The sequence below is a fragment of the Colobus angolensis genome, unplaced genomic scaffold (assembly GCF_000951035.1).
Source record: "Colobus angolensis palliatus isolate OR3802 unplaced genomic scaffold, Cang.pa_1.0 Scaffold362, whole genome shotgun sequence".
Taxonomy (NCBI): Eukaryota; Metazoa; Chordata; class Mammalia; order Primates; family Cercopithecidae; genus Colobus; species Colobus angolensis.
Window position 1 is genome coordinate 2482463 of NW_012116955.1, and position 18955 is coordinate 2501417.

The 18955-nt window shown below is 35.5% G+C and overlaps 1 protein-coding gene across 4 annotated transcripts in view; it reads right to left on the reverse strand.

Moving 5' to 3' along the window:
- SNX14 (sorting nexin 14) overlaps window positions 1–18955 on the reverse strand; it is a 98764-nt gene that overhangs the window by 30391 nt on the left and 49418 nt on the right. For 2 of the 4 annotated variants that reach the window (XM_011953495.1, XM_011953497.1), the window contains exons 13-19: window positions 16970–17125; window positions 16540–16664; window positions 15682–15740; window positions 12637–12663; window positions 10271–10403; window positions 4217–4418; window positions 828–911 (exon numbers count right to left, since the gene is read on the reverse strand). In XM_011953495.1, the coding sequence (XP_011808885.1) occupies window positions 828–911; window positions 4217–4418; window positions 10271–10403; window positions 12637–12663; window positions 15682–15740; window positions 16540–16664; window positions 16970–17125 (786 nt within the window). The remainder of the gene's footprint in view (window positions 1–827; window positions 912–4216; window positions 4419–10270; window positions 10404–12636; window positions 12664–15681; window positions 15741–16539; window positions 16665–16969; window positions 17126–18955) is intronic. The other 2 variants (XM_011953499.1, XM_011953498.1) reach the window with 1 other exon arrangement.

The window sequence follows — 18955 nt, forward strand, 5'->3', positions numbered from 1 at the left end:
AGGGAGGGAGGGAGGGAGGGAGGGAAGGAAGGGAAGGAAGGAAGGAAGATGAATGTGCTTTCTCAGATAGGGCTGGCTTTAGAAATTTTAGCATCAAAAAAGAAAACTATGGCGATAAATTGTCTTCTCTCAGCCTTAAACAAAAAAAGTAGTTTTCAGAGAAAGAACGACAATGGTCCTGCACCAGATTGGTAGAGAGAAAGACAAAACCATTCAAACACAAGTACAAACTCAAAATCTAGGCAAAAATATGGAGTGGGACCTTGTATTCTTTATCTTCCTATAATAATCACCCTTATCACAGGCTTTGCTCTTACAGCAGGGAAAGGAATGTTCCTTATCCTTCTCAATCAAAAACCAACCTGAATTTGGATCGGGGACACTCTACAGAGCTTTTCTAAAATAAAAAGATTTAGAACACACAAAATTCACCAAGCTACATACCAAAAAAAAAAAAAAAAAAGGCTGGAAATTCCTTGTAACTATATCCCTGATATTAACTCAAATAAATACATTGATGAGACAGGAAGAACAAAAAAGAGTAAATAGAGAGCCCTTTCTAAAATACAGTTTTGAAATAGCTATTTTAAAATTTTGATTTTACTTAAAAAAAAGCATAAATGTGCATTGCAAGAACTTTAAACATACAGATAAATAAAAATAAGAAGATAAACAGTACATTTCCATTATCAATAAAAGTATACACAAGCGTCAATGTTGTATTTCTTGTATTTCAATTACTTAAAATAAAAAAATTAATGTGGTATCACAGCTTTAAAGAATGCTAATGCTGAAATGTAATGTTTTATCCAAAAAGAATTACATACCATGAAATTCTGTTAGTTTTGATTCAAGTACATAGAATTCAAGGTATCTTCTATAGACAGACCAATGTTCAGGCTCGTGTCCAACTGTAAATTGAGTACACACACACTGAGTAACAAATAATTTCAAAACCCTAAAAGAATGCTGTATTTAATACATTAAGAATACAAAGCTGGCTGGACACAGTGCCTCACGCCTATAATCCCGGCACTTTGGGAGGCCACGGTGAGTGGATCATTTGAGGTCCAGAGTTTGAGGCCAGTCTGGCCAACATGGTGAAACCCCGCCTCTACTAAAAATACAAAAATTAGCCAGGCGTGGTGGCAGGTGTCTGTAGTCCCAGTTATTCAGGAGGTTGAGACAGGAGAATCGCTTGAACCCAAGAGGCAGAGGTTGCAGTGAGCCGAGATCACGCTGTTGCTCTCCAGCCTGGGCAACAAAGCGAGACTCTGTCTCAAAAAAAAAAAAAAAAAAAGGAATACAAAGCTGGACATTATTCCACAGTCGTAATTTGTTATTTTTGGCATAACATTATTAACACATCTTATCCCATATTTTAGTTACCTACAAGTGACTGATAAATTTCATCTATGAAGTTATCTCAAATATACTTTTTCTATAACAGAATCAGAGCTGACAGAAACTTTAAAATATCATGCAATTATGATTACTTTTAAAATGTCACCAAAATGATGTGTTTCATAAGAGTTTTTTATTGATTTGGGGTTTCTCATTTACCATATTGTCCTAATTTAATATAGTATAAAGCAGTACTATCCAATAGAACTTTCTGCAGTTAGGAAGATGCTCCATGGATCTAAATTAATATACCAGCTACTAGCCACTTATTGCCACTGAGTACTTGAAAGGTGGCTAACGCAACTGAAGAACTGAAATTTTAATACAATTTAATTTGATTTTAATTACCACATGCAGCTAGTGGCTACTAAATTGGGCAGCACATAGTAATGGTTTAAAGAGTAAATCTGGAATCAGACTGCCTATTCTAATCCCAGTTAACCTTGCCCTAATTTACTATGTGGCCTTGAACAAATAACACCACTGTGTACTTTGCAGTGTGTAGATGTAGAATAACAATAATTGTGTCTATCACCTAAAATAATTCACATAAAGCACTTCTGTACAGTGCATAGCACAGCATAGCACAGAGTAAATACCTCATAAATGTTAACTGTTATTGTTAACATCTGACATCATTCTACCATAGATTTCAGAATGCAGTAGATCAAGTGAAGCAATACCACAACCATCCAAAACAACACTTCTATTGAGAAAAAATCAGCCTGATCACAACATATAAAGCAAATCCTAGTTTTCTTCTTCAACACTGGTCTTAAAAGATCCATAGTGTATTTAGGCTAGGTTTTTAATGCTGAAATTGTTATTTTGTTACTCACATAAAATCAATATACTAAATGATATACTTTTTTCTCCCTGATAGATCATGGTTTCTAAGAGCACATTTCATTGACAGTAGAAGTCTGCAGCACTGGTGACAAAAAAATTATCTTTAAAATACAAACTTTTGGCCCAGCACAGTGGCTCACACCTGTAATCCCAGTACTTTGGGAGGCCAAGGCGGGAAGACCACTTTGAGCCCAGGAGTTCGAGACCAGACTCAGCAACATAGTGAGACCCTTTCTCTACGAAAAAGTTTTAAAATTAGCTGGGCGTGGTGACATGCACCTAGAGTCCCAACTACTCAGGAGGCTGAGGTGGGAGGATCGCTTGAACCCGGGAAGTCGAGGCTGTAATGAGCCACAGTCATGTCACTGCGAACCAGCTTGGGCAACAAAGCAAGACTTCCTCTCAAAAAGAAAAAAAAAAAATTAAATTAAAAAATAAAATTCAAGTTTTAAGATTTTTTGGTTTTTATTTTTGAATTACTGAGCCATGAATTTATAATTTATGTTAAATTAATTAACTTTTTAAGATAAAGCATAAAACTTAAAAATAGTTGTCCTAAAGCAAAAACAAAAGTATATTCCAAACAAAACTAAGTTTGAAATGGAAATCTGACTCTATTATTGACAACAGGTCAGCTGTCCACCTGTCAGAATGCTGAAAGAACAGCAACTACTAAGACTGAACAGTAACTCCAGCAAAATCAGGCAGTATGGTGTAAGACCTGGACAGAATAAGACTCTGCCTGATATTTAGTTATGATAGGAAAAATTATAACTAGCTACTATGGGCATTCTTCCTTCCCAATTCCTATGTCTCATGTTCTTGAAACAGGATCAACTTCTGAGGAAAATCAGAAAACCTAATACTTTCTGAAAAATAAAAATTAGCACTGATCTTCACCCTACCACTTATCTTCTCAAAACCATTTTCTAACATTGCCACTTTTTTTCCTTCTTTCCTCATTACTCCCTCTTCCTCAGCTCAACTTTATTTTCTGCTCATCATTCTCAAAATGTGGTGCTTTTCATTACACTCACTGTCCCACTTCTTAGAAAAAGTGCAAAGTGGTCACTGTTTTATTTTTTAATTCGATTTCTTTTTATCATGTTACAAGTAGGACTTTAAAGTGGTGACTGTTTATCCTGCTACAGATGCTGTTAACCCTGGTCTCTATTACAGTCTATACCTGAAATAACCGAAAGAAAAAGTACAGCAAAACATGAAGAAAACCTGTAGTTTTAACCATATTTTCATCAGTCCTTTTTTTTGGGAGACAGGGTTTTACTCTGTCTCCCAGGCTAGAGTGCAGTCACATAACCTCGGTTCACTGCAACCTCCGCCTCCCAGGTTGAAGCAATCTTCATGCCTCAGCCTCCAGAGTAGCTGGGACTATAGGCACACACCACCACACATGGCTAATTTTTGTATTTTTTGTAGATACAGGGTTTCGTCATGTGGGCCAGGTGGGTCTCAAAACTCCTGACCTCAGGTAATCCACCCATCTTGGCCTCCCTAAGTACTGCAATTAAAAGGCGTGAGCCACCATGTCTGGCCATATTTTCATCAATTCTAATTAGCCCACAAAATGGGTGAGAGAAAACGCTGTCTTAATTAAACTAGATTAATACCTGATATAGTGCTATATGGATTAATGACAATTAAGTAAGTACAATGGCTAATGACAGCAACAAAACCATTAAAAGAACATTACATTGAATGCCTGATGGACTGTCAGGTGTCTAGCAGGCATCACTCAATAAGTGCTGATTGAATGAGTTAGTTAACTGCTATGAAGATAACCTAGGACATCCCAAGCTTTCTTTCAATTTTCTGTTCTGGACACTTCTTTTTTGGATATGCAGCCATATTTGCTAGCTAGAAGTGGCAAAATGTTTATCACACCTGGTAACAACAGATTCATTCATGGGCATCTTTTAAGAAAGGTGCTGAGAAAGCTTCCTACCTGCTCTTCTATCATTTCTTTCAACATCAATACAAAACACAGGAATTCTTTCTTTTTTCTCCTTCCTTTCAGAGGAGGGATCCTCAAAAAAGTCTACATATGGAATGCTAATTTTCCATGCAGCTAGGTTTCGGGGAGTATTAGGTGTGCTCACAGCCTCCACTGGAGAATCATCTTCCATTACAACAATACCTTCTTCAATCTGGAAAAAAATTACCAGGATGAATTTAATATTCCCAATACCTTTAGAACTACAGCATACGACATACAAGTATGAAGTAATATGCCCATATCAAATGATAATTTTTAAGACCCTAAAAGCTAGGTGATATTAAATTTTCTACTGAAAAAGTATAGGCAAAAAGCTAAAAACAAGTTACTAGCATCAACTCCAAGTTTTCTTACATCATCTGTATATGAAAATATAACAGGCTGGGGACAGCACCTATAAGCCCAACACTTTTACAGAGGCTGAGGTGGAAGGATTGCTTGGGCCTAGGAGTTTGAGATTAGCCTGGGAAACACAGTGAGACCTCATCACTACAGAATATTTTTAAAACATTAGTTGGGCATGGTGGCCAGCCTCTGTAGTCTCAGCTACTCAGGAAACTGAGGTGGGAGCATTGCTTGAGTCCAGGAGGCTGAGATTGCAGTGAGCCAGGTTCGTGCTACTGTACTCCATCCTGGGTGACAGAGTGAGACCTTGTCTCAAAAAAAAAGAAAGAAAGAAAATATAACAGAAGATAAAGAATAGACACCTCAGAGATTAGGGGAAAAAAATGTAAAATATACAAATATAGAAACTGTTCAACCTCTGTGATAAGAAATAAAAAGTAAAGTTCTGGTATTTTTTTCATTTTGAGAAGTAAAATTTTATAAATGATAGCAGTCATTCATGGAGACTGCACAGATAAACTAGATCTGTGCCACACTACCGGTTACAAGGAATACCAGCACAACCCTTCTGGGAAGTGTTTTGGCAATATGTATCCATAAAGAGTCATAAAATAGTCGACTTCAAACAAGTAATTCTATTTTTGGAAATTTATTTTAATAAAAATATTTACTCCAAAAATTTTTTAACCATAAAAAAGACCCAAGTAAAAACTGTAACATAAGTACAAAAAATTGGAAAAAAACATCCGGAAGAAACCCACCTCTACAGAATTTAAGAGTTTTTTTTTTTTATTTCATCACTTCTTAAACTTTAACAACATAAATGTTTAAAATGCTAAATATTTTTAAATACTGAAAAAATAAAATAACAATTATTTTTAAAAACAAAACCACATGTTCTAGAAATAGATACACAGGAAGAAGGAAACAACTGTCTTCATTTTTTAAATTGGAGGAGATTATTTGAATCTGGCATATTATAAACACTGACTCACCTAGACATCTCTTATTCATGTTAAAAAGGGCAAAATATTATAAATGAAATGCATTCAACTGGAACACACCTTTTTAAAGGCAATGAGTCAAAGTCTGTAGCACTTAAAAGAATTCTCCATAGCCTAGCCAGAGCAAATCAGTAGTACAGAGGAATTTATTTCCAGAATTCTAGCCCTACTCTCACTCTCAGTTCTTTCCTCTTACCCCGGGTACTTACCTCTCTTCTAAGGAAATTCCTTTCCTCCCCCACAAACCCCCTTTGCTTTTTCTTTTTTTTTTTTTTGAGACAGAGTCTCGTGCTGTCGCCCAGGCTGGAGTGCAGTGGCACAATCTCGGCTCACTGCAAGCTCTCCCTCCCAGGTTCATGCCATTCTCCTGCCTCAGCCCCCCGAGTAGCTGGTACTAGAGGCACCCGCCACCACGCTCAGCTAATTTTTTGTATTTTTAGTAGAGATGGGGTTTCATCGTGTTAGCCAGGATGGTCTCAATCTCCTGACCTCATGATCCGCCCGCCTCAGCCTCCCAAAGTGTTGGGATTACAGGCGTAAGCCACCACACCTGGCTCCCGCTTTGCTTTTTTCTGTTCTCATCCTAAACTGGCTTTCCATAATCTCTAATAAGACTCTTACTGATCTTAGGAAGACTTCTTAATGCTCTGTTGAAAACAATTTCAAGACCTTAAAAAACAAAACTATAAAAACAGATGACATATGTTGGGTTTTGCCTTTTAAGAGGCAAGGTTACCTTTTTACAGTCTTGGAAGAAACACAGAGAGATGTGTGAGGGAAACACCCAATGCTTAAAACCTGAGGTTCAAGGTAGCATTTTCCACGGTTAATACAAGTATATTTTTGTTAATGGATCTAGCGTCTGAAGAGAGGGGAAAGTGAATCATAAAATAATAGAGAATTTGTTGAAAATGCTGACTAAAAGCCAAAACTAAAAAAGGGGGGGGCATTATTAAATTAAAAGAAGCTCCTCAGAATCAATCTAAGACACAAAATGGGAGAACAAAATTCTTAGCAATGTAAAAGGACAAAGTTTTGCAATTTATTACTGTTACTACTTAAATGGTATTTTTATCAAAGCCTAAAGAAAAATCTCTAGGGAAATATTTCTCTAAGAATTTTCAGGGCATCCTTTAATGCTATTTGAAAATAAGTAAATATTGTAATCAAAATGTTAATAAAGGAAAATCAAGTACTTTAAATATTTTTTCGTTTCCAAACACCTGCTATCTCTACCAAGAGGATGGGGATTATGGAAGATGGAAATAAAATTTCCTCAAGAAATATTAATATTTCTGATTATTCTTTTCCTGTACAGAGATATCTGCCAAGTTACCAACAGGCATATTATATTCCATATTTGTAAGCCAGTTCTGAACTTGGACAGAAATACATTTTCTGATACACCAACACAATTTTTCAACCCAATTTTTTTTTTGAGACAGGGTCTCACTTTGTTGCCAGGCTCACTGCAACCTCCTCCTCCCGCGCTCAAGTGATCCTCCCTCAGCCTCCTGAGTAGACCACATCCAGCTAATTTTTCTATTTTTGTAGCGACAGGATTTCACCATGTTGCCCAGGCTGGTCTCGAATTCCTAAACTCAAGTGATCCTCCAGCCTCAGTCTCCCAAAGTGCTGGGATTACAGGTATGAGCCACCATACCCAGCCCTGACCCAATCTTATATACTAGGCTTTGGTTCCCAGGCCAGCATATGGATGGATGCTAATTTAATCCCTAACTTGAGATCACACAGCTACAAGAATTGATGTGCTTACAGGACTCACTATGTGCAAGGCACTGTTCTCAGTGCTTCGTATATATTACTTGCTTAATACTCCTTACAACATCCCTATGAAAGATAAAATTACTTCCATTTCAAGGTGATGAAACAAATCATAATAAAATTAACGAATGTGCCCAAGACCACACAGCAAGCAGGCACTACTGCCAAATGATCACAACGAGGGTTCTGAAAGATAATGTCAGGCTGGGCATGTTGGCTCACACCTGTAATCCCAGCACTTTGGGAGGCCAAGGCAGGTGGATCATCTGAGGTCAGGAGTTCGAGATAATGTCTCCTAAGTCTCCAATTAGTCATCCTAAATGTTCAACTTAGGATCACAAACCAATTTAGGATCACCCAGCAGTGAAACTGGAAACTTTTCTTTTCCCTCAACTTCCAAACAAGACAAAGAGGATTCCCCAAGGTCCCACAGGTTAGAACTAGCACTGTGTCTTCTAAATCCTAAATGGCATCATCTTAGTCTGCGTTAGCACCTCACTGTCCCTGAGTTTTCCCTTGATAGTATTAAACATTAGTTTGCCTGCTTCTCCAACTTTTTGTTACTACTATCTTTAATCCCAATCAAGACTTTCCTTCTTCTTGGGTCACTACAAAACAAAGCAAATTCTCTCAGCTTTTTAAAGATAGCCTCCTATTCCTGAAGCTAAAGTACAGCTTGTGTATCAAGCAATCGGGAAGGCAAAAAATAAAAAACACATCTTCCTCCACAAAAAATTATGTTTTAAAAGTTCGTAATAACACGGTTAAATACTTTTGTTATAATACTGAATAGAGAGAAAAAGACAGCAAACTATATACATATAATGTAGTCTAGTCTACCGGGGTGAAAAGGGAAAGTTTTTTTGTTTGTTTGTTTGTTTTTAAAGAAAATCACCAAACTATTAATAGGAGTAGTTACTGGGTGGTAAGATTATGCATGTACGTGGCATTTAATTTTTTTCTACTGTTCTGTATTATTTAAAAACTGAAAATATGCTTAAAATTAGAAAACATAAACATTATTTTGAAAAAGACTTTCTCTGATCTACTTCTCTGATCTACTTTCTTCCATCCACACTTTTTTTTTGAGACAGGCTCCTACTCTGTTACCCAGGCTGGAGTACAGTGACACAAACATGGCTCACTGCAGCCTTGACCCCCCGAGCTCAAGTGATCCTTCCAAGTAACTACAACCACAGTTGTGCACCATCACACCCAGATAATTTTTTAATTTTTTGTAAAGACAGGGTCTCGCCATGTTGCCCAGGCTGGTCTTGAACTCCTTGGCTCAAGCAATCTTCCCACCTCAGCTTCCCAAAGTACTGAGATTACAAATGTGAGCCACCACACCCACCATAAAAATACTACCCACACCAAGGCCAGGTGCGGTGGCTCATGCCTGTAGTCTCAGCACTTTGGGACTACAGGTGGGTGGATCACGAGGTCAGGAGTTCAAGGTCAGCCTGGTCAACATGGTGAAACCCCATCTTTACCAAAAAAAAAATACAAAAATTAGCTGGGCATGGTGGTGGGCGCCTGTAATCCCAGCTACTCAGGAGGCTGAGGCAGGAGCCCGGGAGGTGGAGGTTGCAGTGAGCTGAGATCATGCCATTGCACTCCAGCTTGGGTGACAGAGCAAGCCTCCGTCTCAAAAAAATAATAATAATACCCACACTTATAGAGAAAAATAAAGGCATAAAAAACTGCTTTATTTGAATTAATACAAAAGGTTTAAGGAAGATTTTATTCCATTTAAATTATTATGAAGAATCAGTGACCCTTATATCAAGGCAATGGGACAAAGGTCAAAAGGAAGGGGTAAAAAAAGGGTTTACTGCTGTCTCCCTACCTTTCCTCCTTCTTGGTCATCATCAATCCAATCAGTACTAAACATCCCTTTTACACCCAAGTTAAGTGAATTTCTTAAAGCCCAGGTCTACATCTTAATCATGTTTTCATCCCCAGGGCCCAGGGTCATTAAAAGACAAAATGAGAATCCAAGATATCTATTCAATAAAAATAAAAAGTACAAATGAGACAATACTTGCCTTTTTGGCACTATGTGATACGAAAGACAATCATGAACATATAACTTCAAATACATGTGATACGAAAGACAATCATGAACATATAACTTCAAATACATTATGGTATAAGTTTTAACATACGATATAATAGGAGCACAAAAGGAGGAAATGTTCAGTTCAACTTGGGGATTTGGGCAAAGGTTTATGGGGAACAGCTGCATTTTGAAGGATGCATATGAATTTTCTAGGTCAATAAACAAATGAAGGGCATTTCAAGCAGGACAAAAACACAGAGAAATAAAATAGCATGGTAAGTAAAATGTGCATATAAGTCAACTGGAAATCTTGTTAAAATGCAAATTGATTCAGTAAGTCTAGGAGAGTGCCTGAGATTCTGTATTGATACAAGCTCCCAGGTAATGCCAATGCTGCTTGTCAACAGACCGCAGTTTAAGTAAGCAAGGAGCTAGAACATCTATTAGCAGCTCTGTATACCTGGAGCACGTGGTAGGAAAAAGGTAACATCAGAATTTGAAGCTTAACCAAAAGATGGTAAACTGTTTGAATATTAGAAATATCTCAGTTTAACAGGAAACATTCTGCCTTAATAAGCAATAACATAGTTCCCAGGAATTTTAAAAATTAGATTCACGTCATGAAACTATTACAACTAATTAAAGAATGAGAAATACAAAGGAAGTCTGAAGTAAGAAGATAAAGGGAAAGTATTAGAATACAGATTTTCCAAAAAATAAAAGAAAGGAAAATAATGAGTATCTCTAATTTTTATGTTATAGTAAGTCTGAAGTTATAAATAAATCAAATTGATACATTTTACTTACAAAATCATCTTCACCTTCAGCTACACCATAATTAGGCAACATAGCTCCCTCCATTGTGGTACTTTTGAATACTCCTTTAATTTTGCTACCTATTCTGCTGATTCCAAATGATTCTCCCCTTTTCTGTGTGTTCCTGAATATTAAACAAACATGTATCAAGTACATAGCAAATTATCACAACAGTCTAGTTTATTGAAAACCACTATTTAGAAAAAAAGAAAAATCGTTTTGAAAATGATAAAGGTATAGCTAACATAACTTTTGGAGTTTTCATCCATGGATTAAGTAACGACATCTCAGCAGCCAAAAATGACATAGTATTTAAAGTTTAAATTTGGTGGATGAATAAATGGGACAATATTTATTTATAAACACTCAAAATTTACCTAGTATTAACTTCAAAATATTAACCGGATTAAAATTTTTAAAAGATGAGAGCCCCCTAGCGGAATATAGTTCTTACTGCGATATTTTGAAATAGATAAAAAAATGCTTAAGATCTGTTCAAAACTGAAAACATCCCTTTAGAGTAACTGTACTAAAATTATGCAACAGAAAAAAATGTCAACTATTGTTTTCTCACTACTTCATTTTCAGAAGGAACTTTAAGAAAAAGAAAAGTGCCAAAGGGAAAGGTTAGCAATGAGCACAGGGATAAAAGCAAATGTAGCCCTAGGAAGCAGTCTGCTCTGCCATAAATATTAAATGTTGGTTTTGCAATTTTTTTAAGTTGAATTTCTGAAAGCAGAAATAGCTGAAAAGCAACAAAATAAATAAGCTAAAAGTAGCAAAAATGTCCGTTAGCCTACTGCCCAATGTTTCAGCAACTAAAACCGTAACTTTTACCCAATTTAAAAGTTATGCTCAAGGCCAGGCACAGTGGCTCACACTTGTAATCTCAGCACTTTGGGAGGCCAAGGCTGGCAGATCACCTGAGGTCTGGAGTTCAAGACCAGCCTGGCCAATATGGTGAAACCACATCTGTACTAAAAATACAAAAATTAGCCAAGTGAGGTGGCAGGGGAAGGCTAACGCAGGAGAATCACTTGGACCCGAAAGGCAGAGGTTGCAGTGAGCCGAGATGGCACCACTGCACTCCAGCCTGGGCGACAGAGTGAGGCTCCATCTCGAAAAAATATATAAAATAAAATAAAGTCATGTTCACTAAGTAATGCTTCTCTTACAACAGATATCCAAATAAAAATGACTACTTTAAAATCATCTGAGAAAGTTTGTTTTGAATGCTCAAGTGTATAGCTATTACTCTTGTGAGGAAAATTAAGTTATCTACTGAAATAATACAATTACAGAAAGAAAATTAATCAAGTTTCAAATACACCAATATGTAGTAAGTGTATTTTACACACATCCAAGAAGTAAATCAAACTTCTGGAAAAACACTAATAATAAGTAGTAAGCAGTAAAAGGGGTGCTTAAACTAGATTATTTTATCTAAATAAACATACAATTAGAGTTTTTTTAAACAAGAATTGTAGACACAACTGTCCTTGATTTAAAAAAAAAAAATGCTTCCCAAGACATAAAAATGCTAATAAAATATTTTTAAAATCTCTAGACTCCAGATAGTTTATTCTAGTCTCTACAACATGGATATTACAAAACAATGGGGGTTGTTGAAATATGAAATTTAAAGTCTCACTTGTGATTATGCCCAGAAATACAGAAACATGATACTTCTTAAAAAAAAATTATTTAAACACAAATAATTCTAAAATTAACTTAGCAAAATTAACAAGAACAAAAATGAGTCAACAGCCTTAAAAAACAAGATACAAATTAAATAATGAAAATATCTTTAAAGTATCAGGACATTTTTATTTTATGATGACATAACATGCTATTTCAAAGAGGACATATCTAGACTAAAAGTAGGTATTCCTTTTAAAAGATTATCCTAAATAACTAGGATATAATGGCAGTTAATACTATAGTGTTTCAGCCGGGCACGGTGGCTCAAGCCTGTAATCCCAGCACTTTGGGAGGCTGAGACGGGCGGATCACGAGGTCAGGAGATTGAGACCATCCTGGCTAACACGGTGAAACCCCGTCTCTACTAAAAAATACAAAAAACTAGCCGGGCGAGGTGGCGGGCGCCTGTAGTCCCAGCTACTCAGGAGGCTGAGGCAGGAGAATGACGTGAACCCAGGAGGCAGAGCTTGCAGTGAGCTGAGATCCGGCCACTGCACTCCAGCCTGGGCCACAGAGCGAGACTCCGTCTCAAAAAAAAAAAAAAAAAAAAAATACTATAGTGTTTCATTTTTTTCCTTTTTATTTTTATTAGGTTGTTCACAATGTACTTTCTAAAAACATTTAATACTGAAAAGAATCACATGCTCAAGACTTACCGAAAATCATCCAAACTTAGGCTACCTCTGCAATAACAGGTATGTGAAATTATACAAGGAGAGGAAAGAAAGAAAGTCCAGATATTATATAAACTTCTAGAACACAAAACAAAATGTAAAAGCTTTCAGAAGTTACACAGGTGTATAACATTCATCTTTGCAAAAGGAAGAAATCCTCATGAATAAGGTGATAAAGGCAAGATAAATGCACATAGCTGTCTTTTGTGTTTGGATGAAGTCTACATTACTAAAAACGGTTCTTAAAAATTAAATATGTCATCTCTTGGGTGACATGGAAAAAAATTAAATATATCAGGAAATAACTGACTTTTTTCTACATCATTAAAAAAGGTTCTTAGAAATTAAATATCCAGAAATAATTCTGTCTTTTCTTTGTCCTTAGGAATACCATTTCTTTCATACAGTGGAAAGTATGCAGAGACTGAACCACCAAAATTCTGGCACAAAAAACAAACTCGTATTTTCCAACATTACATTTGTTTCCATGTTAGATAGAATCATGTATGCTTCACATGTTTTTAGCTTGAGTAAAAAAATGTTTTAAGCTAAGAAGCACAGTTAACAAAAGGTCTCTAAATATTAAAAAACAAAAGTTGTACTTTGTGAAGAATGAAACAGAGAACATGATAAATAATATGCATTAGAATTTTACTTTGAAAATATAAAATGTAGACGTCAAATATATGAATACATATTTTATGTAATTTAAGTCATTTAATAGCAAATTAACAAAGCTATTCTAAATCTCCAATGAAAGAATGTTAAAAACCTTTTATTGTATATAGGTAAATAAATCATTAACTATCACAGAAGCAGAGTCCTGACAAGACTGATAGTTAACTACTAAAATCAGATCACCATAAAGAAAAACATACTTTAAAAAGTCATAATCAGTATCCAGAATGAAAAAAACCCATATAATCTGCCTTTTTATATTTTAAAGCCAACAAAATTAGTACTTTAATATGCTGAAATAATGAAGTGTTCTCAAAGTAGCAAAGAAGGCTTTTTTCATCTCTGAAGTTATGATCTTGACTTAGATTTTAACTACGAAGCAAGCTTTTTATTTTATTTTATTTTTAATTGAGGCGGAGTCTTAGTTGCCCAGGCTGGAGTGCAGTGGTGCAATCTCAGCTCACTGTAACCTCTGCCTCCTGGGTTCAAGTGATTCTCCTGCCTCAGCCTCCCAAGTAGCTGGAATCACAAGTGTGTTCCACCGCACTCGACTAATTTTTGTATTTTTAGCAGAGACAGGGTTTCACCATGTTGGCCAGGCTAGTGTTGAACTCCTGACCTCAGGTGATCCGCCTGCCTCAGCCTCCCAAATTGCTGGAATTACAGGCGTGAGCCACCACGCCCGGCCATCTACCAAGCAGGCTTTTAAGGTCACAGAACCACTTACCCTTAAATGGTCCTAGAAAAGGGCATTTCATTAGCTCCGTGCCCTGGTATGAAACTCCAAACATCTTATGTCTATAAACAAGGATAAATTCTACCTGCTTCTCAAGTATGCCGGTAAATTTCTTTTCTAAGGAAACTCCTTAGAAAAGAATTCAAATGCAAGAAAAGGCATGTGGCCTGGGCAAAGAATGTTATTTTAAATAGTATGAATATGATTTTTGTTAAATAAAATCTAAGCATCATGGCTATAACATATAAATTTTTAGGAAAAAGTTAAAAAGTAGTAATTTTGCAAATAATCCTAAATGTATTTTCTACCTTTCAGAAAAGTTATTACATGTATACTACTTCTACTGAGGCATTAAATCAGAATTAATATTCAACGTTCAAAGAAACACCTACTCCCATAACACTTGGTTATGTCAAGAAATACAATATATTCTCCTCATGGCTAAGGTTTTCACATTTTTCCTTCTACTATCTAAAACACTGCCCCATTTCTTGACTTATCTACTTCTCTCTTTGTAGTACATATCCAATTTATTTATATGTTTATTATATGCTTGCTCAAATTGGAAGGTGTTGAGATGTTTGTGTCAATTTTGTACATATATAAGGTAAATGAAATGATTAGAAACGAAAATGAAAAGTAAATGATTCATTTACCTTATACACAAGAAGTCAAAAGAGTTTCTTAACTTTTTTTTTTTTGAGACAGTCTCGCTCTGTCACCCAGGCTGGAGTGCAGTGGCGTGATCTCGGCTCACTGCAACCTCCACCTCCTGGGCTCCAACAATTCTCCTGCTTCGCCTCCCAAGTAGCTGGAATTTCAGGCATGTGCCACCATGCCTGGCTAATTTTCATATTTTTAGTAAAGACAGGGTTTCACCACGTTGGCCAGGCTGGTCTCAAACTCCTAACCTCAAGTGATTCACCCGTCTCAGCCTCACAAAGTGCTGGAATTACAGGTGTGAGCCACCATGCCCGGCCATTAATATTCTTTCATTGGAAATTCAGAATAGGTTTGTTGATTTGCTATTATGTGTTCATATATTTTCTTTGTAAATCTATTCTGTAGATTTATACATTTGGTATCTGTGTCAATTTTGTACATGTAATCTTGCAAAGACAAATCAGAACATTAATTATCCAGTTTACAAACAGATAAAGCTTTTCTCTTCTATTACCTTTCTTTAGGTCCCTTAACTGTACACTTAGATTTCCAGAGAGCCAAAAAAAGAAATAAACATTCCTCCACTTTTGTACCCAGTAAGCACTCTTAAAAAAAAGTTTTCTCTAAAACATTTAATTCTGAGTTATCTGTGGACGCCACTTATGCATTCAGTCCCTAGTCTCCAATAAAGCCAGTAATCAAAACTAATATATATTAATTATGAGATTAACAAGGCCACATTATGTATCTTGTTAAATTTTTCTAAAAGAATTTCAGGCATTTTCAGATCACTATATAGAAGACAGTTCTACAATTCAGTAGTAAAATGCCTTGTCTACTCATATAACAATGGAACCACATATTCATTCAGAAAAATAGCTAATAAAGACAATGATGCTATCATAGAATGACTGGCATCAGCAAGTTCAAAAACAAAATATACAACCTACCTGTTGAATTTTGAATTGCGTGTTGGTGATTCTGCACCTCTTAAAAGTTGTCTGAAATACTTTAAAATAACAAATACTAATCACCATTTATTACACTTAGAATTAATATCAAAACACATTACCTTAGTTTACTACTTTCCAGTTTTGCGGGGAAAAAAAAAAGCTATCTCAATCAAGTGAATACAGACATTGTCAAATAGGGCAAGGATGAAAATATTGCAAACGCAGATGATTTCCACAGGTTTGTAAATAATGTATATACAATGAGATTTCTGCATCACTGCAATACTACAAAGCTGCTCAGGCATATGGCAAACCAAGCAGACCTATTTGGTCCCAATCTATCTACTTACATATATACAAACAGGTTTTGGTATTGATAACTGTTTTTGCAATTATTTTTTAATCTTCACTTAATTACATAGTGGAAAAGACTTGGTTTTTTTGTTCTGTTTTCTACTGAGACAGAGTCTTGCTCTATCGCCCAGGCTTGAGTGCAGTGGTGTGATCTTAGCTCACTGCAACCTTGGCCTTCTGAGTTCAAGCTATTCTCCTGCCACAGCCTCCCGAGTAACTGAGATTACAGGCATGTGCCACCACACTCAGCTAATCTTTTGTATTTTTAGTAGAGATGGAATTTCACCATGTTGGCCAGGTTGGTCTTGAATGCCTGAACTCAAGTGATTCACCCATCTCAGCCTTCCAAACTGCTGGGATTATAGGCGTGAGCAACCGTGCCCAGCAATCTTGTTTTATTTTTCTATTTATTTTGTTATTTGAATCACTCATCTAATGAAATCAGAACTACTACTAAATTATGTATAAAAATCCTCAAACAAGCTTAATATTTTGACTTACCTCATCACTATGGCAGAACATAGGAGTAAATACATTCTCCAAAAGAGAAAGGACATGTTCATATGCTTCAAAAAGACATCTCATAGTTTGAAGTTTCACAACATCTATGTATGGGCCTTCAGCAACTATTAAAAAAATTCTACTGTAGAAATTATTTATAAATAGCATAAACATATACAGTTCTAAAACTACATTTTACTGAAACTCCACTGTAAGAAACACACTAGATTGAGAAATTAGACCAACCAAGCTCTAGTTCTGACAAATACGTAAAGTATAAATAAGTCTTTTCTTTAAAGCTTTCATCTCATTAGTGAAACAGAATAACAGCTGCCCATGTACTGCAGACAGCCGCTGCAATAGTAAGCAGAGAATAAATGAGAAAACTGTAAGAATGCTAAATAAGTTATTCTTATCGTCTTTGACTTACTTCTTTGAATCTCTTCTACAATGAAGGGATCAAATCTAATTTTGTCAATACTTTCATCCAAACAGTATGTTTTATAAATCTTCTGCAACTCTTCATGAAGAGATAGCATTTCATCATTTGATAATTCTGGTCGTAAAATTCTATCATTAAATTCCTCTAACAAATGAGGGAAAGAAAAAGAAAAAATAATTTTAATATAAAACTATTCATAAACACTTAATAGTCCCATTCTAACTGTAGCCAATGCTAACAGCAGCAATTAGAAGCAATCTAATTCATCTAAGTTTTTAAAAAATATTTGAGAATAAGATAACTACTCAATAAAAGAGAACTGCAATCAACCAATTTTTATACATTAACAGAAAATATGTAAATACATAAATAGCAATACAAATTTGCTAAAATTCAGGACACTAAACACACTTCTAATAGCTTCCTTAAAGAACAATATTGGATTAATTTATTATACCACAAGTCTTTCATTATTCTGAAATCTGATTTACTAAATAAAAATAAATATGAATACTGTTTTTAGTTCCAATCAATGTTTTTAAACAATATTTCTCTCCATCATGAACGCTGCAAACTAGTGGCAGAACTGACAGTTTAAACAAATGAATGTTTATTCCAAAATAAAAGATGGTTGTATTAGGACAGCCAAAATACCAATTGTTTTTTCATTTTATTTCAAGATGTGTTAATAAGGAGTTTACCATTTACTTTTTAATCATTCAAACCAAAATATAAAGGGGAAAAAAAGGGAGTTAAAAAAAAAAAAAGTTGGAATACAGCATATAAGATTTGTGAGGCCACAGAATATAACTGCCATTCCTGTATGAGTTAACATGCATATAAAGGGGCAGGATATTTGAAAAGACAGCCAGGAATTGTCAAAATTGATTAAAGGTCAGGTGTGGTGGCTCATGCCTGTAATCCCAGCACTTTGGGAGGCTGAGGCAGGAGGATCACTTGAGCCCAGGAGTTCAAGACCAGCCTAGCCAACATAGTGAGACTCAGTCTCTATAAAGAATTAGCCAGGCATGGTGGTGTTCACCCGTAGTCCCAGCTACTTCGGAGGCTGAGGCAAGAGGATGACTTGAGCTCAGGAAGTTGAGGTTGTATTTCGTGAGCCATGATCATGCCATCTTTTTAGACAGATAAAAGCTAAGAAAATTTATCTCCAGCATATTTGTATTATAAGTACTGTGAAAATGATTTCTTTCAGCAGAAAGAAATGATATTAGAAGCCTGGTTCTGCAGAAAGAAATGAAGAGCACCAGGACAGTAAATATGCCAATAATTATAAGAACCTTTAAAAATGAATGTGTGTGCATTCCACACATGTAGAAGCCTGATGACTATTTAGTGAAGAAATAATGTACTGTGGGTTTATAGCCTATGAAGAATTAAAATACGTAACAACAGGAGCACAATAACAGGCAGGAGGGGATGCTCTGAGGTACAATGAGGTTCTTACATTGCTCCTGAAGCAGTAAAATATTTTTAAATTAGGACTATGATAAATGAAAAAAAAAAACATAATATCTGATCAATCAAAAAAATAACAGAACAGACTCAAAAAGTCAATAGGAAAGATAAAACAAAATACTAAAAAATACTCAACCTCAAGAAAGGCAGCAAAGGAGTAAAAGAAAGGCAAGGAATATACAGGACAAATATAAAACAAACACCAAGATGGAAGGCCTAACAATAAACATGTAATAAATATATCAAGTGTAAATGTGCTACAGATACCAATTAAAAAACAAAGATTACTAAATTAGTTTTTTTTTTAAGCAAGAGCAACTATGTGCTGCTTACTAGAAATACATTAAACATTTCAATCAGATAGAAAAAGATATACAAATGCACACTCAAATATAAGGAAAGATGATGTGGCTACATTAACATCAAACACAGTAGATTTCAACACTGAACATTACCAAAGATAAAAGAGGAGCATTTTATAATGATAAAAGGATAAAT